This window comes from Zonotrichia albicollis, chromosome 10 (assembly GCF_047830755.1).
Source record: "Zonotrichia albicollis isolate bZonAlb1 chromosome 10, bZonAlb1.hap1, whole genome shotgun sequence".
NCBI classification, from domain to species: Eukaryota; Metazoa; Chordata; class Aves; order Passeriformes; family Passerellidae; genus Zonotrichia; species Zonotrichia albicollis.
The window spans coordinates 13,403,657-13,426,586 of NC_133828.1; the positions used below are offsets into that span (position 1 = coordinate 13,403,657).

The following is a 22,930-nucleotide window of genomic DNA, read 5'->3' on the forward strand; positions in this document are numbered from 1 at the left end:
GAGATAAGAAAACATATCTTTTTATATGCCTGGACTAATAGGGCCAGCCACAGCTGATAAACAGCTATCAGTCTCAGTATCTACCACAATTATTGCAGAACATGGCAATGAGTCCATTCCATGAGCTTAAACACACACTTGTCAATCTCCTTTCACACCACTGGCTTGGGGTGATTTTATGATGATACTTCATTCCCTAATCATCTGCTTTATGCCCAGACATGTCTGTGGTATCTTTTAGATGAACCAAAGGGTGAGGCTGGAGCCTGGGAACACCAGGCACAGACTCTGCTCGGTCTTTCTCTCCAGTGTGCTCTGGACAGTGTGGATAGGGGACATTGCATTGTTCTTTTTGTTAGATTGGGTTTTTTTGCTACCTTAAAGCAAGAATTTTTTCCCCTTTCCTTCCCCTAGCCTGGAGGCTCTACTAGAAATCCTCTTGGCAACTTTTTGAGTTTTTTACTGTTGAACAGTTTTCAGTTTGGCTTGTTTTTTCTTTTTGGCCTGTCCAGAGAGCCTGGAGGGATCACCATGAACCCAAGATCTCAGAGGAGCTGAACCAACATAAGAAAGAACATTAAACTCCACCAGCTTTTTTGACTGCTGTGAAGAGGAGACCCATGCCAGAAATTCAACAGGTTTCCCACCTGCTCTGCTTCAGGCTGCTATGTGAACTCCTCTTCCCCTTCCCAGACCAGTCACCATTTCGTTTTCTGGACCATGAGCTGTCAGCCCATGTATTTTTCTTCCCTGGGCATTTTTTGAGGGTTTTTTTTTTTTTTGTTCTCTTGTGGGGGTGTGTTTGTGGGTGTAGGGGAAGTTTCCAGGAGTTCATATCTAGTATTTATTCCAGGCTTTTTTTGTTAATAAACAGTTCTCTTTTTTCACTTACACCCACTGATATAAATTATCAATTTACTCTCATGTGGGATCTCAGCATCTCAGTCCTGAGGTGCCGAGCCACCGAGACCACCCTTGGGGGGCTCGGGAGTCCTGGAATGTTGCCAGAAGTGTCTGGTGGCTGGACTTTGATCCTACACGGGAGACGACACCTGTATGAGGATAGGAGGACTTCACCGGGGTGAATGGTGAAGGGATTAGTTAATTAGAGGGTGAGACACAGGGTTTAGGATTTATGTACAGGGGGGTTTAGAGAAGTAAGATGGAGGAATTGGGGCGTGTCCTGTCCTTCTTCTTCTTCTTCTTCTCCTCCATCTTCTATGGTGATGGTGGCACTTTAGGATTGGTCATTACTAAAAGTGCACCGGGCAATAAGAATAAATGGTATTGGGGAAAAATGATAAATATTGTACACGTAACAATGGGTATAAAGATAGGTGACTGTCCGGAGGGCTACACAGTGTGCTCATGGCTGGCTGCTGAGGAGACCTCTGTCGGGCCGAAAGAAAATCTTTTAGATAAACAATTAATAAACATAAAGACCGAAAGAAGAACTGAAGCCTCTTCTCGTTCTTTGATACGCGGGCTGCCCCAAGGCCACTCCGGGCCTTTCCAGGCCCTTCAAACAGCCGAAAACCGACACTCTCATAGGCAGGAGAAAAGGGAGTTATTGAAGCCCTTTTCTCTTTAGAGGAAAACACTCATTCCAGGGTGTTTTCTCCTGAAATTTGTCTCCAAAACCACGACAACCACCAACTCTGAATTGGTGAGAATGTTTTTAGCTAAAGGGTGATGTACACTGGATTGCAGCTGAAAACCTGTGAAGGAAATACTGAGTAACTCATTAGAGCTACTGTATCCAAACACCCAGGGACTGGTGCATGGAATGATACATGTGCATTCTGCACATTACAAAAAACCTCCAAAAAACCCAAAAAGCCCCCCAAAACCCACCATAACCACAACAAAAAACAACGACCAAAAAAACTCCAAAACAAACCAAAAAAGTGTGAAAATAGCAGTAAAACTATAGAATTTAGGATTAGAAAATCTCAGCTTCAAAACTACTTGGTACTTTGAGGAAAAAGTAGTTCATGAGGGCTGATCTCAGTGTAGTCTTTATCATTTGAGCTCTATTAAATCAGTCAAATGAGTGGCTTTCTCCTCAATACCAAACCAATACCAAACATGAAGTCTGAAACTGGAAGCATCAATATTGCTTGAACAGAGATGCTTAAAAATACTTTTAGAAATATTTAATACCACAACACAGGATGCCACTCATTTTGATTCTGATACAATAAAAAGTACAGAAGAATAATTTCATCCTAATACAACCATCCTTATTACACATCAAGGCAGTAATTCTTTCCTGGGAGATAATGCCTTATTTGTGCAGCCCTGTTACATGTAATGCTTTTAACTTTCAGCAACATCTTGAGTATATTCATGTCTGCTGTGTTCAGCCAGTCCCTTTATGTGCCTTTTATACTCACAAATTGCTATTCTATGTTGCTTAAAAATCAAGTGCATCTTTGCATCAAGTGCATCCACAGCTGATTTACATAGAAGAAAACCCATCAAGAGACAAACTTCATTGAAAATTCTTTTGAAAATTCTTTGAATTCTTTTTTTCATTTGAAAATTCTTTGAAATCTCCATAGCCCTCTTTGAGAGCTTTTACCTCTAATGTAAACACAAACTGATGAACACCTGAGTAGTTGAAGCTTCCTTCTTTGGTATCAGACTTAAAAATTCTTCCCACAGAGGAAACCAGGCCTTCACTGTGTAATTTCTATTTTCACTGGGAGTGTTTGAAACTGCTGCTTCAGCTGAAAAGCTCCTTCAGCTTTTGTAGAAGTGATTTTGAAATAATTTATTAAGCAATTAATACAGTCAAGCTCCAAATTGGTACTGCTGAAAGCTGCTGACAGCTACCTAACTAGCAGACAAAGAGATGCCTGCACAGCCTTCAGGACAGCACCCTAGATTACCAACTTTTTAAACACATTAGTTTGAGCTTTCATGTTGGAAGACCCAAGGACAACAAAATCCAGGTGAGATATCACCTGCCAACATCACCTTCAGACCTGCCAAGTCTCATTCCCAGCTCATGAGACTCCCATGTGCCTCTTCCTGCTGATTCCCAGCTGGTTGTGGAGCTCACACCCAGGCCTTGCAGGGCTGTGGGATCTCCCTGGTGTGTGGCTCTCCCTCCAGCTGTGTGTCTGTGCCACATGTGGTCAGAGAGTGAGAGCAGTGTGGTGGAGCTCAGCCAGGATGGAGGAACGAGAGCAGGTCACCAGGGGCCCATGCCCACATGACTGACATGGTGTGACCCCATGAAAGCACACTAAGGAGAGTCATGTGTCAAGGCAGAAGTAAGCTGAGAGCTCTGCATCTTATTCCAGCTCTCCTTGCACTATAATGCCAAAACAGAAAAGTTGGATGAAGAACATGGAGGTCCCCTGATGGGCACCCATGCTAAATTGGCACTGTATTCTTCTTGAGAAAAGACAGCACATCAGCTTTAAATAACCTACTCAGAAACCAAACCTCCAGGCTATTCATGTCATGAATGCTGGACATGAACAGTTGGATTCACTCTTCACGACACAGACTGAAAGTCTAAAAAGGAAATAACGTGCTTTGTGAGAGGGGGCAGTGCTGCCATTGCTGGGGCTCTGCTCAGATCCTGCAGCTTGGCTTTACAGACAGTGGCACCACCACATGTGGCAAAAGAGAGGAGCACAGGTGACCAGGCTGTTGGAGCAGATACAGAGACAGAAATCACCCCAGGGCTGGGACATGGTGGCAGCAGCTGTCAGGGAGCTGCCCACAATGACTGATCTTTCAAGAAGGACATGTCCATAAGCAAATATTCCACTTCAGATCTGTACCTTAGATAGCAGACATCATTCAAAGGCAAGCACGTGACAAAAAAGCTCTGAGAAAAATTAGGACAGTTGCATCCAAGGGCTACATTAACTGGGAGTTTTTCACATTATGTTGTCTGTTATCAAAATGAAATTCAGCATGCCTATCCCTTGAGGAGAACACCCTTCCACAGCAACAGATGCTGCAGCAGACATAATAGACTAATGATACACATGGAAACTTGCAGGTGAATTATTTGACAGAAAAAAAAGCATACAGTGAGACTTGTTTGCTCAATTCCTTTAAAAGTTCTTTTACTTTGCAGTGGAAATGAAAGACTGCAAAAATTATCTTCTCTTAAAAACAGATATTTTTTTAATATGGTTGTTCTTACCTGAATATACTTGTACAGTCTTCATGTCTGGAGAATACATGTTGCTCAGATTAACATTAAGTTTGACAAAAACCAACCCTATTTTCATTTCAACCTGTCTTACCCACAGGGTTTGGAACACTTTCTCTCCAGGTAACCTACAATTCTTTATTTGCTAATTTGGTAGTTAGCAAGGCCATGTGCATTTTTTTCAGCAAGATAATGCTTTAAATGATACTCACTGTAGTAAACATGTTAGACATGGTTCACAGCAAAGCAGACACTGAAGATAATCCTTTCCAGCTGTAGCAATGACTTACTAACACTGGAAATAATGAAAAAAACAACCATAAATGAGGGGCTGAAAAGAGACTGCTCAACCAAACCAATTCCTAGCAAAGCCTAAATGTCACAAAGTCCTCAGGTCAGGGCTGTACAGGAAACAGCATCTGTAAGAGCAACAATGCATTTGCAGTCTCTGTCCTGTGGCAGTATCTATTTCTACTCTGTTTTCTGCAAGCACATTAAAAAGAGGAAAGGTTGTTCTTAATGTCCTATTTTTTGTAGCTTTCTTCCTCACAGAATGCCAAGTGTCAATCTGATTGCCACTGTCTGTTTAAGGTATTCCCTGATCCCAGAAATGGATCCTTGAAACCTGGAAAAGTTTACTTTTCTGTGCCTTAGGACAAGATCCACCATCTCTCAGCTCTGTTACAGTGCATATATGATGAGATATGTCCTGCCAGATTTTGTTGCTACAGCAAAGCTACCAAGACTAAATTGGCTGAGCTGGCACCCCTGGGAATGCAAATCTCCCTGTCAGCCTCCTGCTTGCTAAGAGATCTATAACCAAGGTGTTGGGCTTACCCAGGAGCCCACACCAGCTTAAGGAAGGCACTTTCCAGAAGGCTGTACCTGACAAATATAGCTAAATTTTACCTCTAGGCATCCAAGTTCAGTAATTCCCAACAATCTCCTTTTCACTTCTTCCCTCTCAACTGCTCCTGCACGGTTCCCTCTTGCCTACTCTGATATAATAATACGAGATCAGACTCCCAAATGAAAAAACAGGACAAGTTTCCAGGCTGCAACCGGTTTTGTCTGCAAATACAGACAGCTCTGTACACTGCCGATGTGTCACACCGAAAACACCGTCCCCGGTCGGAAGGCATTGCTGCTTTCAGACACGCCCATCCATAGGAATAGCTATTCCCCTAGTGCCACCTCCCGGCTTAAGGGGCAGGAACACTGCAGCTGAAAATATTTTTTATATGTGTTAAAAAACTTTACAACAGGTGTAGAGTATGGATCAATATTTAAAAAAAAAAAAAAAAAAAACCACTCAAACCACAAGCGTTCTTTCAACAGATTTTGTGCAATTCATTCCCAACAAAGTATCGGTTTAAAATGATGAAGTTTTGAAAAATATCTTCTGGTCCAATCTGCTTTGCACTTTGAGCCTCTCCAGCGTTTTTTTTTTTTTTATTTCTCAACAAACATCAAGGTTCAAAACTTCCTTTTTGACGATTTTTTTTGGTGCCATCTTATGACTCCAGAGGGTAAATCCTGAAAGTTCCACACCACCACACGGGAAGTGAGGGAAGTGTGTAAAACTCCAGTTATGAGAACTGTATATCATTTTAACCCCATATTTAATGATGATTGGTAAGATATATTTTCTAGATATCAAATCTATTTATCAGATGTCTACGTCTATAACTATGTCTAGTTATATCTATCAGTTTGTAGGTCAGGGTATTGTAGGTAAAATAAACTGATAGGAGCTCCTTTCTTGGAGAAAGTTGCCCATTTAGGGCTCAAAACTCTCCCAAATTGACTGATTTGGCAGAGTATTCTCTGCCAGGACTGTGCTCCCTGCAGCAGAGTGATCTCAGGAGCCAAAGGGATGAAGAACTGTGAGCAAACTATTAAATCTTTATCCTTCTCCCCACTTCTAGTGGTTTGCTCTTCCCTAAAGAAATGCTTGCTCTGATATGAAGTCCCTCCCAAGAAGTGAATAACTGATTAAAATATTGAAATTTTTTTGAGTTGTTAATCAGTACAGTTATGAGCATTGCAGTAATTGAGTTATGAGCATTGCAGTAATTGAGTTATGAGCATTGCAGTAACTGGAGGAAAGGTAATTCTGACAGTGAGATTGTGACCACTGGCCCATCCACCACCTACTCAAAATAGACTCCAGACTCAAACAGAGGGAAGAACTGCACATGAGGACTAATTTGAATGAGAAAAGAGAGAAATAATTAGCAAATAGGGGCTTGAGTGCTTATCAGTAAAGAGATTATGTAATAAAATATATGCGTTTGTCTGTTAAAGTCGATATAAGCAGTGTAAAGCTTTGATGAATGGTGAGCCAGCCTTTTATGGGTTACCACCCAGCTCCTTACTTTCCACAAACTAGAGTAATAAAAAAATAGAAACACTTTGCTTCAGTGTGTGAACTGGTGCTGTGTGATGGGTAACACTCAGAACAGCGCCTCCATATTGGGAAAGCCCCTATTGACAATAATGGTAAACCACCTAATTTAGAGAACCAGGATTCAAAAAAGAAAAAAACCCCAAATACATACACACAAAAAAACTCCAAAAAACAAAACAAAAAAGCCCCAAACAACAAAAAGAACAAAAAAGCCCCCCCAAAAAATCCGCACAGAAAAGGCCAAAAAAAACCAACCAAAATAACCCACAAAAAATCCCAAAAAACAAAACAAATAAAAAACCACACAAAAAAAACAACCAAAAACAACCAAAAAAACCCTCACATCAAAACAAACAAACAACCCCAAAACAAAAAAAAAAAACTAAAAAGAAACAAACAAACAGAAAAAAAAACCCCGCACACAAAAAGGGTGCTAAATTATTTTGGTGGCCAGGTTGTGCCAATCAAAACCCGCTGACAGCAGGAGGACCCGGCCCACGAAGGCGAAATGGCGAAAAGGCCCAGGGAGGGGCAGCCCTCAGGGGCGGGGGCGCAGCTTCACCCCATACCCCCCCAGGAGAGGTGACACCCCCTTTCCTGAGGGGAAAGAAGAAAAAGAAAAAGGAGAAGGAGGATGGAGCGATGGCCCGGCGGCCGGCCCTTCACGCCGGCTGCCATCACACGAGCCACCCTCAGCGGACAACCCCTCCGTCCGGCTTTGCTGCCGCTGCCCTCCGTGACGTGATTGCAAAGCTACATTAGAAAAACATTAATTATACTGCTGTTTCACGGCACTCCGCCTCCATCCCGGAAGGGATTTCCAGCCGAAGGTGGGCGGGCACAGGGATAACTCGCGGGCTGTAGCGGCGGTGCCGCCCTGTCCTGTCCCGCCCTGCCCCGTAAGATGGCGACGCGGCTGCTCCGCCTGCGCGGCCTCCTGAGGGCCGCCGGCTGCCGGCCCTTCTCCGCCCAGCCCAGGTGAGCGGGACCGGCCGTGGTGGGCAGCGAGCCGTGAGGGTGGCGGAGCTCCCCTGAGCTTGGGTTCTGTAAAGACCGCGGGGTGAATGGCTTTGCCCGGCTACTCGGGGCTGGCTGTATGATCTCGTACTATTATATCCATTCTGTGCGGGTGTGTGTGCTCACCTCAGTGTGCTCGGAGGGTGTGGGTGCGTTTGTATAGGTGTAACGGGAGTGTTACGGGCGCTGTGTGTGTGTGGGGAGCCCCGGTACATCCATGGCCGGGATGTGCCGACCTTTGCTCCACTTGCCGGGAGCGGCGGGTCCCGTGCTGGCAGCAGGTGACGGTGACAGTGACAGCGGGCGCGACCTTGCCCGGGCACCGCGTTCCCCGGGCAGGAGTGGGATCGCACCTTCCCTGACCTGCCGCTTGTCTTTCCCAGTGTGAGAAGAAGGGAACTTCAGGCCCTTCCCAGTGTGACACAGTTCACAAAAGGTTGGGCTTAAATAAAACTCAACATCGTCTTAAGCAGCTTTAAAAGTAAGGTGGAGGTTTTGAGTCACTGTGTTTTTAGCTTTGAGGGTTCAAAGTACTCAACAGGCAAGTTCCTGTATCTCGTTTTTTTTTCCAAGTATTATTAGATGTAAGTAGAGTCTGTGTTTCAGGGGGATTATTGCCCTGGCAGAGCCTGAGTAGTTACATGTGGTAGTAAATAGAGACTTCTGTCTCTGTAGCAGAGTAAATAAGCACAGGCTCAGCTCAGTTCTGTAGGACTGCATACAGGTGATGTGCAGAGGAACTGAGACTGGCGAAATAGTTTGGGAAGGAAAAAGTGAGTGCCTTTTCCATGTACTCAGCTTTCTACTTAAAGTTTCTAATGTTTTGTGGCAATACAATGAAAGCAAGCAAAAAAATCCAATGCACAAATATGAGAAGTGAATTTTCATTTCAGCCTTAAAGTAGTATGTCATCCTTGATGTTCCAAACTCCTACAAAAGTGTTATAACCCCTTCTTTCTTATGTCATAATTATACTTTCCTTGTGTGGTTTCTACTACTGACATTCACCACTGTTTCAGTTTTTTGGGGTTTTTTGTTTGATTTTTTTTTTTGTTTGGTTGGGCTTCTTTGATTGAAGTATTCTTTTGTTTTCTTTAGGGTAATTTTATTCTTATATATGTATTATTATTGTTTTTAATTTATTTGAAGTGTTAAGAACAAACCAGCCTTGTTTTACCTCCATTAATAGCCCAGTGTATGTTAGTTCTTTGTATTTATCATGGGTATCCTTTACACCTAATGGTGTGCCAGAGTTGGGAAGTGAGCTGTGTTTAGTAACACAGGAGTTTCCCCCCCTTTTGAAAGGCAAATAGGCTGCCTGTGTCCTAACAGATGCATTAATTTGTATTTTTCCAGTCCTCTGCAGACAGAACAGCATGGCACAAAGCGCCTGGAGCCTTCTTCTGCTAAAACTTTGACTGACATAGGCACTCGGAGGATCTTCTCATCAGATCATGATATCTTCAGGGAGAGTGCCAGGAAGTTCTTTCAGGAAGAAGTGCTGCCTTTTCATGCAGAGTAAGATAACCTCCTAAACATCTTGGTTGGCCGAAATTCATTTTTCTCCAAAATGCTTTCTGTGGTGTTACTTCTGATACAGCAGGATATAAAGATTATTAGTTTTTATGTACAAGCTTTCTGTTTCAAATTTGCCAAATGAAAACAAACCTATAAAAGTCATGCATGGAGGAAAATCACATAATCAAAATTGAATGCATCCTTTGAGCTCCAGTGTAGGCATCCTCAGCTTAGGCCATGAGCAGACAAATGCAGTTTGCAGAGTTGCAGCAAAGTTTCCCTGCCTCTAGGATTAACTGATGTTTTTGGGGTAGAGTTGGGGAGCAGTTCAGTTCCCACACTATTGGAAAATAGTCACTGAAAAAGGCTTTGATCATCTCTTACTATCTTGCAGTAGGTTTTGTAGTTACATGCAAGTACATATATATGTATTACCAAGAAACTTGCACAAAACATCTTTGTTTGAATTTCTTTATTTTTTGTTTCTGTGGAAATACGTGCATTTTCTGTATAGAGTAGAAGTGTTGCAATTCCACTGCACTAGGGCTGGAGGGTGGTTTTAGCCCTTACTTTAGTGATATGCAATCACATTATAGTGGTGAATATGAAAGAAATTAACTCAGGGTAAGTAAGGGGCTTACTTTTGCCCAGAGAAAACAGTTTGCCCAGAGAAGCTGTGGCTGCCCCATTGCTGGGAGTGTTCAAGGCCCGGTTGTATGGGCTTGGAGCAACCTGGGCTAGTGAAAGGTGTCCCTGCCCATGGAAGGGGGTCAGAACTGGATGAGCTTCAAGGTCCCTTCTAATCCAAACCATTCTGTGATTCTATGCTTCTCTTTTGTATGTAGGATAAGATACTTGATTAACTGCAGGTAAATAGCTGTGGTATAGCTCTGCTGCACACAGGTGTGTCAGAGGAATGTCTGAAATCATCTGTTTACCATATCATTTGTAAACTGTGGCATTAGAAAATAAAGGCATTATAAAAAGAGAAAACCTGGACTATTAATGGCCATCCCTATTGAGTTGGCAAACCCCATAAAGAAGCACTAATTTTCCAGGAGTAGGTGATTGCTGTGGTGTTAAAGTTTGCCAGCTGTCAGCAGATAAGCCTCAACTATCTATTTACACAAACTTGAAAGGACCTTAAAGCAGTAATTTACTTAGATACAGTAGTGACTCATAAGAACTGCACAGGGACAGATTTTTATACAAAACTGACTAACATGGTATCATTTGGTTCTGATAAAGTACTTTCCATTGGTGGAGTTGAAATCTTTGATGAAATATAATGATGATCACGCAGATATAGCGCAGATATAACACAACGTTAAAGTAAATATAATATATATGATATATAATATAATGATAATATAATAAATAATATAGTGATACTCATTTTTTATGTGGGTAAAAGTGCATTTACAAATGGAATGTTAGGAGGATAAAGACCTGCCTGTAATTATCCAGATGGTTAGGGCTAAATTGCCTAAATCCCAGTCTGGTGTAAGAATCATAACAAGTCTTAATGAAATCTTGTCAGGTTACACATTGGCAGCAGGAGTTCAGACTTGTTTTGCAGCTGGTGTCCCTGCAATGCCAGTGTCATCTGTGGACTTGCAGATTAGAAGCTCTGTGGTTAAGCCACTGTTTCTTGGCTGTGACACAGAGCTGTCTGTGTCCCTTCACACTCTCTGCTGGTGTTCCAGTGTGAAGCAGATAAATAGGAGCACGTGGGGGGGTTCAGTGTGTGACCCTGGCTTTGTGTTCATCCCACAGGTGGGAGAAGGATGGCCAAGTGAGCAGGGAGCTCTGGGAAAAGGCTGGACAGCAGGGCTTGCTGGGGGTTGCTATTGCTGAAAAGCATGGAGGCATTGGAGCAGATATTCTCTCTTCAGCCATCGTCTGGGAGGAGCAGTGAGTACTGCATGCTTCAGGAAGAATTCCCATGATCTTATTGTTTGTGACTGTATTTTGTTTTTCATAAGTTATCCTAGTACTAATTCTTATTGTTTGTGACTGTATTTTGTTTTTCATAAGTTATCCTAGTACTAATTGTGGACTACATTTCCTTACAGAAAATGATGTTATCTTTCCTGTGGAAAGGATAGTTTACATCTATGTAAATCCCTCCTGTTTTAAGTATTCTGTGTTTGAGTAACATTGGCTTTGTGACTGGGGGAAGTCTTTTTTATAGCCTGGTAGGTTATGGACCTATTTGGCAATGAAATTAAATTCTGTAAATAATGGTTAAAGATCTCTGAGACTGCTGTGTAGTGGGGTTCTCTTCATTACTGTCTCTGTATTGTAATGGTGCATGTTCAGTGTTCAAGTCTTTGTTAGTATTTTTTCCTGAACTTCCCCCCTCCTGTTTTTTTTCCAGGATGTATGTTAACTGTACAGGCCCAGGGTTCAGCCTTCACTCAGATATAGTCATGCCCTACATTGCCAACTATGGCTCTGAAGAACAGATTAAACACTTCATCCCCCAGATGGTTGCAGGCAAGTGCATTGGAGCTATTGCCATGACAGAGCCTGGGGCTGGCAGGTAAGCCAAATACTAAAACAATGGTCTCAACTTTATTTGCTGTCTGTTGCTTTGTCAGTGAAAAAAACATTCTGAGCCTCCTGGTTAGTTACTTTACAGACCAGATTATCCCACATTACAGGCAAGACTCAAAACACCTGTTATAGACTACTTTATTACAGCTTTGTCATTTCAAAATAGTAGCTCAGAATCCATTTCTGTATTGTCCCACTGTGGGCAAATATGCTTTGTGTTTGCTTCTGCAGTCTGAGTTTATAGTTATCAACTTGCTTGCATGTGAACATACTTATAACATGAGAAAAAAAATGGGAAATTACATACTTTATTAAAGAAGGCCTGGCTCAACTATTAGCTTTTTCTGTAGAACAGAACACCTTGTTTTTCTTTTCTCTGAATCCTTTCAGAGAAATGTCCCTCCTTGCCCAGCACATGTTTGGAGTAGACACTGCTGATCTGACCAGTTTGCAAGAGAGAGGGACACATGAAGTGCAAAACCTGTTGGTGTGAGGTTTCTCCAAATGGCAGATGTTGCTCATGGCTTTTCACAGAGCCTCCTGATCAGGACTGAGCCTGTGAAGAGGATTGGTTTTATCTGCCATTTGTTGTCTGAGGTGTGCTGTGTAAGTGGATGCTGACCTGTTGATGTCAGTGCTTGCATTGCACCACTTCCCACAAGCAGGGATGTGGAAATGGGACCTGGTACTCCAGTATGGCTGCACAGATTTGTCATCCCTTTCCACACCCTGCTTGTGGCTTCTGTTACTCACCTGTTTCATGGTGTCTCACTATTCTCTCACTAAGCCCATGTCTGCATGGTATAAAATCTACCTTATTTTGTACTGCATAGAATCCAAGATAAAAATGTAGCTTCTGGAATTTTTTTTAAAGGACCTTTTGAATTCTGTTTCAGTGACTTGCAGGGAGTACGGACATATGCAAAAAAAGATGGAAGTGACTGGATTCTTAATGGGAGTAAGGTAAGTGCACTGACATACATACTGCTCATTTGCTTTAGGAACTGAACACCTTTAGCTGAATGCAGCAGGATGTATACTTCTCTCAGAATCTCCTCCCAATCCTTTTAGTTTGGGTTGTCTGGGTGATGTTGTAGGTGGTTTTTTTTTCCCAGTTACTTTTTTTTTCTAGGTCTTGAGATATGTCTGTTGCAGGCAATTTACAAACTGATTTATAGGCAGGCTTGTATAGGTTGTTTTTTTGTAGCTTTAAAATAAGCCTATTAAATGGCTTATTTTCCTTAAACTGTGAAGGAGAGGGGGGGAAAATGTGCTGTGTAGTATGAACAGTATGGTTCTCAGTACTGATGTTTAACAATAAAATATATATAGTACTGCTGTGAAATCTTCTGTGGCCTGAGTGAAAACTTGTGCTGCCACAGTGCAATCTTTATTCAGGAGCTTGCTGGTCTTGTTAGGAAAAAAACAAAACAATGTGTCAGATGCTCTCACTGTGTTGTCAAGCTGTGGCTAAGCAGATTTTATCATTACCATAATGAAGAATAAGAAGGCAGAAATAGTGGCCACGATTTCTGCAGGTTCAGAATGTGGGTTCAACAGACCATTTTTTTGAAAGATATGGAATGTCTTAATCTTATTTTGTACTGTTGCTGATAACAGTACTGATAGAGACTAATGGTCTTAGCAGAATTTCAGTGGTGACAATGTGTGCAAGCAGATATATATATGCATAGGTGCTAAAAAGGTGCCCAAGCCACTCATTTGAAGCCAAACAGGACAGAAAGCTTTCTTTTGCTGGACTTAACTCATGAGCCTGTCAAATGGATCCATCTTTTCTGCAGCAGAATAATAAGCAGTTGTGACAAGAAGCTGTTAATAATTTTGAGTGTTGTGCCTAAATAATTTAATTTCTAGACAAGAGGACCTTTGTGTGTTTATTTAATATCGACAGAAGAAGCAGATCTGTGCATTCTTTAACTTCACACTTCTGTCCCACACAATACTTCTCAAATTAATGTCTGCCTTGTTCCTAAACACTTAATATCAAAAGCTTGAAATTCTTCTGGACACTTGAACTTGCCTTTCAGTTCACCTCTGAAAGTGCCAATGTGATTTTACTTTTTGTTACTTGGTGATCTCTTGTAGCCTCTGTCCACCTTGCTTTATTCTAAATTCCTTTTTCTTGCAGGTGTTCATCACCAATGGTTGGATGAGCGACGTGGTGATCGTGGTTGCGGTTACAGACCGGGAGGCCCGATCCCCTGCTCACGGCATCAGCCTTTTCCTGGTGGAAAATGGAACAAAAGGTTTCATCAAAGGCCGCAAACTCAACAAAATTGGCCTGAAAGCTCAAGTGAGTTCATACAGCCTCTGCTGCAATAGATTTGGAGGAAGTCTAAACCCACTTAATGCCTGGCACCTGCTAAATAAATATAAGATGGAACTATGGTTCTGTTCTAGTTGTTAGACTTCAGAGCACAAACATGCAATGTAATGGATCCTGATTTTACCTGTGAAGGTCTGAAGCATGTGATGTGCAAAGAGAGGCTGAGCAAGCTGGATGCATTTGCTCTGAAGAAACCTGAAAGAACAGGAATTTACTGATGTGTTTAGCTGTAGAGATGCTGGGGCCTCATCCTTTTTTGAGGAGGAGAGTGGCAAAGGAGACAAGTTACATTAAGGAAAATTCAGAGCAGGTATTAGGAAAAAAGATCCACCAGAAAAGTGGTTGGGTACTTGCACAGGGGCTGAGAGAGGCCCTGGAGCCTTCATCTTTTGAGCTTTGGAAAGCTTAACTAGGCAAGGCCCTCACCTGATTGTTTTTCTGGAGCTGCTCTGAGTAGGATGTAAGCTCAACGACTTCTGGAGGATCCTTCCAGGCTAAATCTGGGATTTCAAGTCAAGGTGCACATAGCAAGAAAACAATAGAAAAAAATTAGCTTAATAGGATGAGAATGTCAGACTCAACTGTTGCCTTTTCAATCTTAGGACACAGCAGAGCTGTTTTTTGAAGATGTGCGGTTGCCAGCCAGTGCCTTGCTTGGAAAAGAGAACAAAGGCTTCTACTATCTGATGGCAGAGCTGCCTCAGGTAAAAGGAATGTGAGTGTTTGCTGTCTGCAGGAAGAACACAGACACAGATTTTGTCATTAGTTGTGAAGTTCATGTATTGTGGTGAGCCACCTGGGTTGCTGAAGCAGGATGCCTTTGTAAAACCCCAGAACATTTCTATGGGTTAAGCTCCCCGGAGAAGTAGCAACCAGATATTCTCAAGAGGTCAAAATTATCCAAGTTTACTGGCAAAATATAGAAAATCAAGGAACTTTGACAAAGGACCTCCAATTAACATAAAACTCATGCCTGAGCATTAACTTAGTCTGTTTAACTTAGCAACCTTTAAACCTGTCTGATGTTACATGACCCAAAATGGAAAAAGAATTGGAGATAGAAAAAAGACAGAAAAACACACATGTAACTACCAACTCCTGAGTTCCAGTGATGATGAGGTAGAGTCTCCAAGAAGCTGATAGGGTCAAGACAAGTCCCCTTGTGGTCAGCCTTTTAAACCCCAGAGGCACCCTGGCCCTCCCAGATGGGACTGTCGTCACTCAGGAGCTGGCTTTGGCAAGACTGGGGCACTGCCTGCAGTGTGGCACAGCTGGCAGACACTGCAGGGCTTGGCTGGGGGCTGTGGTGTGCAGAGCAGGGCCCATCCTGCCCCCCTACCCCCACACATTCATCCCAAAATGTCTCAATGTCTTTTCCAGTCTCTGACAGTCTATTGTGCAATGTTTTGTTCACACTGCTGATTTTTAACTGAAGCACACAGTGCTAGGTGTAGAATTCTTTGGGCATTGCTAAAAGTAATGATATCCCACCAGCTGAAATACAGATCTCTTGATCAGCAACCCAGCTACTGAAAAACCTGAGGGTAGTGTATTAAAAAAACATACCACAGATTTCTTGTGTACTTCTAGTATGAAAGCACTTTGCTCAGTAAATTAAGTGTAGCTTGGTCATCTCTGATTCATTTAGCATTCTCTTTCAAGAAACGAGCACTGCTGTTCTGATTCTTCTGCAAGTAGAAGCATATTAAAGTTACATGGAATTAAAATACAACAAAGTAAAGAAATTGTTTAGCTGCCAAATTGTTTACCTTGCTAATTTATGAAGTTTTGGAATTATTTTGGAGGACAAGGAGGCAATGTTGTTTCCCAGAATGTGTCTGTGCTTTGTCAAAGCTATGACATAGTTGCCTCATTTAGTAGGGATCGTATTTTTTAATTTTACACTGTGAGTAAATACAAAACCTGATCAAAGGAAATCTTTTAATGCTTTAAATAGATATCCCATGAACAGATTCAATGCAATGCATCAGACTGTTTCAATGTTGCCAGAAAAAATTGCTCTGCGTGTAGTTTTTGTTTTTCACTGTGCAATGAAGAAGGAAAAACAAGACTTTTTTTGTAGGCTTTTTCCCCCCTAGAGTTGTCCTATTGAAATTGCTAAATACAGTTGTTGTTTTAGCTGAGCAGTGGAAGCCAATAATTGAAACAGAATCTGATGTGAATTTTTCAGTCAGTAAGATTCCTGTGGTCGATCTGTAGCTATTTTTTGAGTCATTGTAATGGAGCATTACACCAGTAAAGCCTTAAAAGTGAGCTTTAGACAGCAAGGCATTTGTCCAACTCATTAATTTCAGTAATGCAGTATGTCTGGTGTGATGTTTTATGTGACTTCTGCTCCCACTCCCTTAATGAACAGCACTGAACAGCTGTGTCCTAATTGTGCATCTGATGTGGAGAAATGTAGGACTAACTCAACTGCACTCTGGAATTTGTGTTTCAAAAGGAAAGACTGCTCATTGCTGATATGGCTCTTGCTAGCTGTGAATTCATGTTTGAAGAGACAAGGAATTATGTGAGGCAAAGAAAAGCTTTTGGGAAGACAATTGCACATTTGCAGGTGAGTTAGAACTGAGCTGCTTGTGTGCAGATTCTAGTGTGTTTGTTGTATGGCTGTGCATGTGAAGTAGTGACCAAATGAAAATTAAAGGGTCATTTCCAAAGCTTTCACTGGGGCTGGTTTTTGCCTCTATGCTTATTTTTCATTTTTGGAATGCAAAAAGAATAATTAAAAAAAAAAAAGCCTTAATTGTATGTATTTTATGGCTTGGGTAGGTAATCTCCCAGCAGTGCTGTTTGTTAGAAGGAAATAGCAGGAAGTATCCTGGCTCCTGCTGAAGAATGATTCCCTTCTTCATCTCAGGCTTGCATTTTACTGCCAGAGGCCCTAATCACAGGCTCCATCACACCTGCCTCTGTTTGTCTGTGCCTAAAATCCTTTTAGGGGGCTGCCTGTGCAGGTCCTGTGTTCCTCTGCACACAGAGCATTGCAGGAAAATTATTTTGGATGTTCCTGGAGGAGGGGGAGTCCCAGCAGTGACCTTGCTGCCTGAGTGCTGTGGAGGTGCTTCATGAATGTTGTGATGAGATTGCTCAGGCAGCAGCAGTCTGGGTGTTTGTGTGGCTGTGTGTAAAACTGTTGGCTGATGCTCTGTGGGCAGAGCTCACTCCTGATGGGGGTAGGTAATTCAGTTTTGAGATGTTTTTGCCTGCACTCTTTAGCTGCAGTCATAAAATAGATATTGCTTTCCACTGGATTGATATAATACAATTTTCCTGACAACAGCATTAACTGTTAGGGCTGAAGGAGGCCAAGCTCCTGCATGCTTGGTTTAGAGGATAGAACTGACTCATATGGGCTAAAGATGTTGGCTGCTTCTTTATTTTATACACTTTTGAAATAATTAACAAAAAAAAAAATCCATTTCCATGTCTTGAGACTTTGTCAGACTCAAATCTTCCATTGTGAAGAGCACTAGAGCTGAAACTTTTAGAGGCTGGAATGCAAGATATCCTTCAGGGAATTATGATCTTCATGGTTTTGAAAGTTAACCTTCAGGACTCCATAATTCCTGATGGAATTTTCACTGTGTGACTGAAACACAAAAGAACTGTATTTCAACTTGTTTAAATGTAGGTAGGAGATGCTTCCTATTTGTAGTAGGTCACCCTGCAGAGATCTCCAAAATAATCTCCCTATTTAGGCCAGGCCACCAGCAGGCAGACAATAAATTTTATAAAGTATATTATTTTTGCCAAAATAATGAATTCCTGCATATCTCTTTTTATTGCTGATGACTTGAGTGTGCATATTATAAATAATCCTTTCCAATTAGAGCTCTGCCTTGGGCTAATTCATTTAGTCATGCCACATTACAGCATTTGAAATGAATTCTTTCCTTGTAGCAGTACACTGGTCCAGTGTATGTATTGTCAAGGGAAGCAAGATTTTTTTCCTAATATATATTTCTAGAACTGAAATAAGAAAACTTTTATTAGTGGGTGATGTTTTTATCCCTTTTCTACCAGAATTAGAAGAAGATGATTGAATGCCTGCCTGGTCTGGTTTTACATAACCTTATGATGGATTTTACCTCTTCTATCTAAACCTCTCTTCCAATGTGACAGAACTCAGTGCTGAGAAACACTGATATTCCAAAATTCCTTTTATTTTTTTGCTTCATTCTTTGCATGTAGCTTAAACTCTGAAGAATACATAGAAGAAGCATTCAGCAGATGGTGAAGTGTTATTAATTGGGAAAGTTCATGGCTCTGCAGAGTGAAAGGACATTCCTCGCCAGAGGGAGCCGGGAGTGACAGAGCGCTCTGGGCCTTCTGCCATGTGCTCTCTAGGAATTTGTTTTCCCTTTCTCTTGTGCTTTTTCTCTTAAATTTGTGTTTTCAGTTGACCTTGAGAAGTAAATAGCAGTAACTTTGTCTGATAGGACTGGTTAATACATAATTATCTGGTGTCTTCTGATGTACAGAGCCAAAGTTTGAAACAGTGATTTCTATCAGCAATCCTTTTGGAAAATGCTGCATTTTCTACCTAAAATATTAACTGCACTATACTTCTTTCTTTTCCTCTCGCTATCCTCTTCCAAAACAAGACAGTACAGCACAAGTTGGCAGAAATAAAGACTCAGATTTGTGTGGGCCGAGCTTTTATGGACAACTGTTTGCAGCTGCATGCAGACAAACGCCTGGACTCTGCCACAGCCTCCATGGCCAAGTACTGGTACGTGCTCACAGTCATCTGGGACTGGCACTGGCATGGTCTGAACTCCAGTGGTGTGGGCAGCAAAAATCAGAGTTACACTGACAACTAAGTGTGGTTAACCAGATCAATTTCAAAATAAATGCATACTTTTAAAATAGGCTTCCATTAATAACAAGGTCATGCCTCTGCTTTAGCTTGAAGTAAAAGCAAGTGCTCCATTGGTATTTAGACAAAAAATTTGCATTTTATTGTTAGCAATTTGTTGTTGGGTGGTTATTTCAATTTCTTTGTTGTTTTTTTTAATGGGGTATATGGCTTTTTGTGTTTTAAAGCAGTATTTTGAGCCAAATTTAAATGTATTTGAAGCTCTGTGGTACTGTTTAGTTAAGGTTACTTGAGAATAGCTGTTTGGCCCAGCCAGTTTTCAAAGCTAGCTGGTTTTGGGAAGAAATAGTTGGCTACAGCTGTTGCTGTGAGACTGAGCAGTGCTTTCCTATATTGTCCAGAACTACTTCTCCCTCACCCTGTACTTGGTGTTGTCATGTGTTAACTTAGTTTAACCCCATCAAAACAATATCTAAGAAATATCTAAGGTAGTGGTACATAAATTTGTATAGTTACAGCTTGTTGCAAAGATGGGAGGAAAAAACCCACATGAGACATAAGCAAAGAAGTTTATGGAAGGTACACACACAGTTTTTAGGCTTTTCAAAATAAGTGTAGAGGAAATGAGCAGAAATAGTTACAATGGAAGGAAGGGTTCTGAGTGCTATTCCTGGCAGTGATTACCTAGAAGTACCAGGTACAGAAGCAAAGGCATTCCATTTTGAGGAGGAGAAAACCACTAATGCCAGCTGAGGTATGCAGACTCACTTCCTCAACACATTTCCCTCAGCAAGGCTTTTGAAAATCCCTCACTTTCACAGCTGTTTGCCAGCATAGTTTGTTGTGGGTTTCCTCTTTCCCCAGTGGTGTCCCTGTGACCCTTCCCTAAGACTCATTTAAATGGTCTAGAAAATGCTTGAATGTAGAATTGCTTTATTCCCAGATGTATTGGGACATTCCTTCCAGTCTTGAATTTCCCTTCAGGCATTTTGTGTAGTCAATGACTTGAGTTAGAGCTTTAAAGGAGTTTAAAACCTGGTTTGTGCATCTCTTTTTCTCATATCTGGAAAAGGTCTATAGAGTTGTTTTGGTTTGGTTTTTCTTGTGGTGACAGGTTGTGGTACATACCTAAAATTTTGAATTTGAAAATATATTTAGGAAAGACAGTTGCAGTAACTCACAGCTGCAGAATTACATTTGGTATCATAAACTGTAAGGGTTTAAATGAATGAGGGGATGGTTTGGGGGAAAAGACCATTATTCCAGGAGAAGCAATTACCTTTTCATTTCTTTTGTTGCCATTGAAAGCTGTGTGCTTAGAAAGTGGTTTTTTTCATGTCTTCTAACTACAGCTTGAGCTGGAAAAAAATTTTTTTTTGCTATAAATCCATATTTTGTAGTCACCAAATGCTGTTGGAGAATTACAGTATGTTTAGAATTGAAGGCTATTGCAGAAAAAGCTATTGGGAAAGTTTATTGCAGAAAATAAATTATGCCCAGGTGATGGGTATGCTCAAAGAGGATCCTGGTGTGTTGCTAATGGCAGTGGTGGGGGGAAGCCTAGTTTATTCTTAATTTCTGACAAAGCTGAATGATTTGGCAAGAAAAGAGACTGTACCAACTTGCTTCACAAAAGGATTCTCTTGGCCTGTGAGAAAGGTAAACAAGTCTGTCTGTTTTGAAATCTTTCCTTCTCCAAAAGCTGTCCCAGATAGGAAACAAACCTTTAATGCATTCAATTGAGCAGTATTTATTTCTTACTAATAATATTTTGGTTTTGTCTTGCTATCTTTATCTTCTGTAATGTTTTGCAACATGATGTCCTTCTAACAGCAAATTTCCTTTTGGCCATTGAAGGTGTTCTGATCTCCAAAACAGCATTGCTACCCAATGTGTGCAGATGCACGGAGGATGGGGGTACATGTGGGAATATCCAATTGCAAAGTAAGTGGAACATTTCAGATTGTGTGATGAAAGATAACCAGCAAAGTCAAGTGAAGCACTTCCTCTACATCTGTGTGTTAGTTGTTTAGTGTTAGTAGTGATTTATGTTCATTTTCTCATCGTGTTTAATTGAAATTACTGTTCAGATATCTGCAGGCTTTGTTTTGGTTCTCCAAATAACTCAAAATCTGTTCAGCAATTATTGTCTGTTTTTTTTTTTCACAAAAGTTGTTTTTTTAGAAAAAAATGTTAATTGAAAAAACAGAAGTAAAACTATAAAAAGTAGAAATGAGGGGAGCTAGTTTTATGTTTTATCTGAAATTAAATGCATGTGGGTACAGAAAACCTGTTTTTTCCACCACTGAGTATCAAGTAATTAAATCAAGAGCATAACTGGCTACATCCAGCTCTTTTACACCTTTGAAAATTAAGAGGTTAAGAGATTTGTATGTAGACGAAGAAATTTGCCATTCCCATTTTTTCTGACTTTGTGAATTTAGAGACATTTATGGAGCATTTCTATATCCTCATGTATTATCTGTGAAATTTGTGTACAGGCTGTGACACACTAAATGGAGATTTTGTGCTGTTTTTATTAAATATATCAAAGAGGTGGTAATCTGACCGCAGAACTAGCAAACACAGGACTGCTGTGCAGTTGTCATAAGTAAGCTAATTTTTTTAACTGAGGAGGTTCAGATTTTTTTTAAACTTGAAATACATTGAGTATGAAATGTTGCTTCAAAATCACTTGTTCCTCCATGCTTTCATGGAGTTAATTTGTGGGTGATCTGCACTGTCTTGTTAAAGGAAGGCCAGTTTGGGGTGTCCTTGAAGCCCTGCATGTCTGTGTGTGCAGTAGTTCCCCACACAGGGTTTTATTGTCTCTGTGATCCAGTAATAAGTAGATTTCCAGAGAATGCCACATTACTCCTGTGTGAGGAAGCAGAATGGAGATGGAAAAGCTCTGTCATCATCCTGTGTGCTGTCACCAGGAACAAGAATTGGGAGTGGAGTAGTAGCAGGAGTCTGGGTTTATAGGGCTTTATTTTTTTTTTGTTTAATTAGACGCAATAGTGGAGACTTTACACTATAAACAAACAGGGAAGAGATGCTGACCCAGTTCCTGCTTTGGCACACAGCACCCTGGAAAGTTGTAATATTCCAGGGAGTTGAGGCCTCTTAGAAAATAAGAACTACTTTATCAATGGGCAGAGTATACTTTGAAAAGAGGGATCTTTAAAGATAAAATGCTCTTTTTATTTTTTTTAATATATGGTCATTCTGAGGCATTGTTTGTAATATTTCCTTGTTTTGTTTTTTTCCTCCCTCAGAGCTTTTGTGGATGCCCGTGTTCAGCCAATCTATGGTGGTACCAATGAAATAATGAAGGAACTTATTGCTAGAGACATTGTCAGTGACAAGTAGGGCAGATGATTACTACTTTGCAGAGTCTTGCAGAATCCTTTTCTATATTAATATATGGCGTAAAATCAGACATCAGAATGTAAGTAAAACAAATATGCTGTATAATGTTCTTTAAAGGAAGTGCCACTTAAAGTACATGTTAGTAATAACAGTGTGCTCACATGCAGGATATCTAATATTCAATGAACTTAAAATTTAAATGTCTTTGTACAATACAGAGTAGTTCTCTAGGTGTCAAGAGCTGCAGTAGTGAAAGGGAATTTTATCTCTGGAACTCTTGGTCTTTCAGACTTGAACCCATTGTGTTGAATCCAAACCTTGCTTTTCAGAATCAAATCTCGAGAGAAACCATATTCATAACAAATAAAAAGAAACATTAATGTAACTTTGAATTTGTATTTCCCCTTGAGAAGCAGAAATTGACACTCTTGCTGTTGTTGCCATACACCTGCTCACTGTGCAGCAGCCACCTGCCGTGCAGCTGACCTCTATGTTTACATCTAACCCGCAATGCCTTATTTTAATTACTTTGGTCAAATAAACATAATAAAGCATTTCTATGCAATCTCACGCTTGTCTGCGGTTACTTCAAAGCCCGCGGGGAAACGGGGCATCTCCCTCTGTGCCCGTGTTCACCTCAGGGCGCTGAGGGGGAGTTCGGAGGGAGGCAGTGTGATGCAGGTG

General features: G+C 41.1%; 1 protein-coding gene across 1 annotated transcript; it reads left to right on the forward strand.

The window, feature by feature from the left end:
• The first annotated feature begins 7,409 nt into the window (after positions 1-7,409).
• On the forward strand, positions 7,410-22,816 carry ACADL (acyl-CoA dehydrogenase long chain). Its single transcript, XM_074548065.1, has 11 exons — positions 7,410-7,568; positions 8,964-9,125; positions 10,902-11,039; positions 11,506-11,670; positions 12,581-12,647; positions 13,834-13,998; positions 14,634-14,735; positions 16,496-16,609; positions 18,660-18,787; positions 20,732-20,818; positions 22,153-22,816. The coding sequence occupies exons 1-11, from the start codon at positions 7,495-7,497 to the stop codon at positions 22,244-22,246; spliced, it is 1,296 nt and encodes a 431-aa protein (XP_074404166.1). The 5' UTR covers positions 7,410-7,494; the 3' UTR covers positions 22,247-22,816.
• Positions 22,817-22,930: the final 114 nt, after the last annotated feature.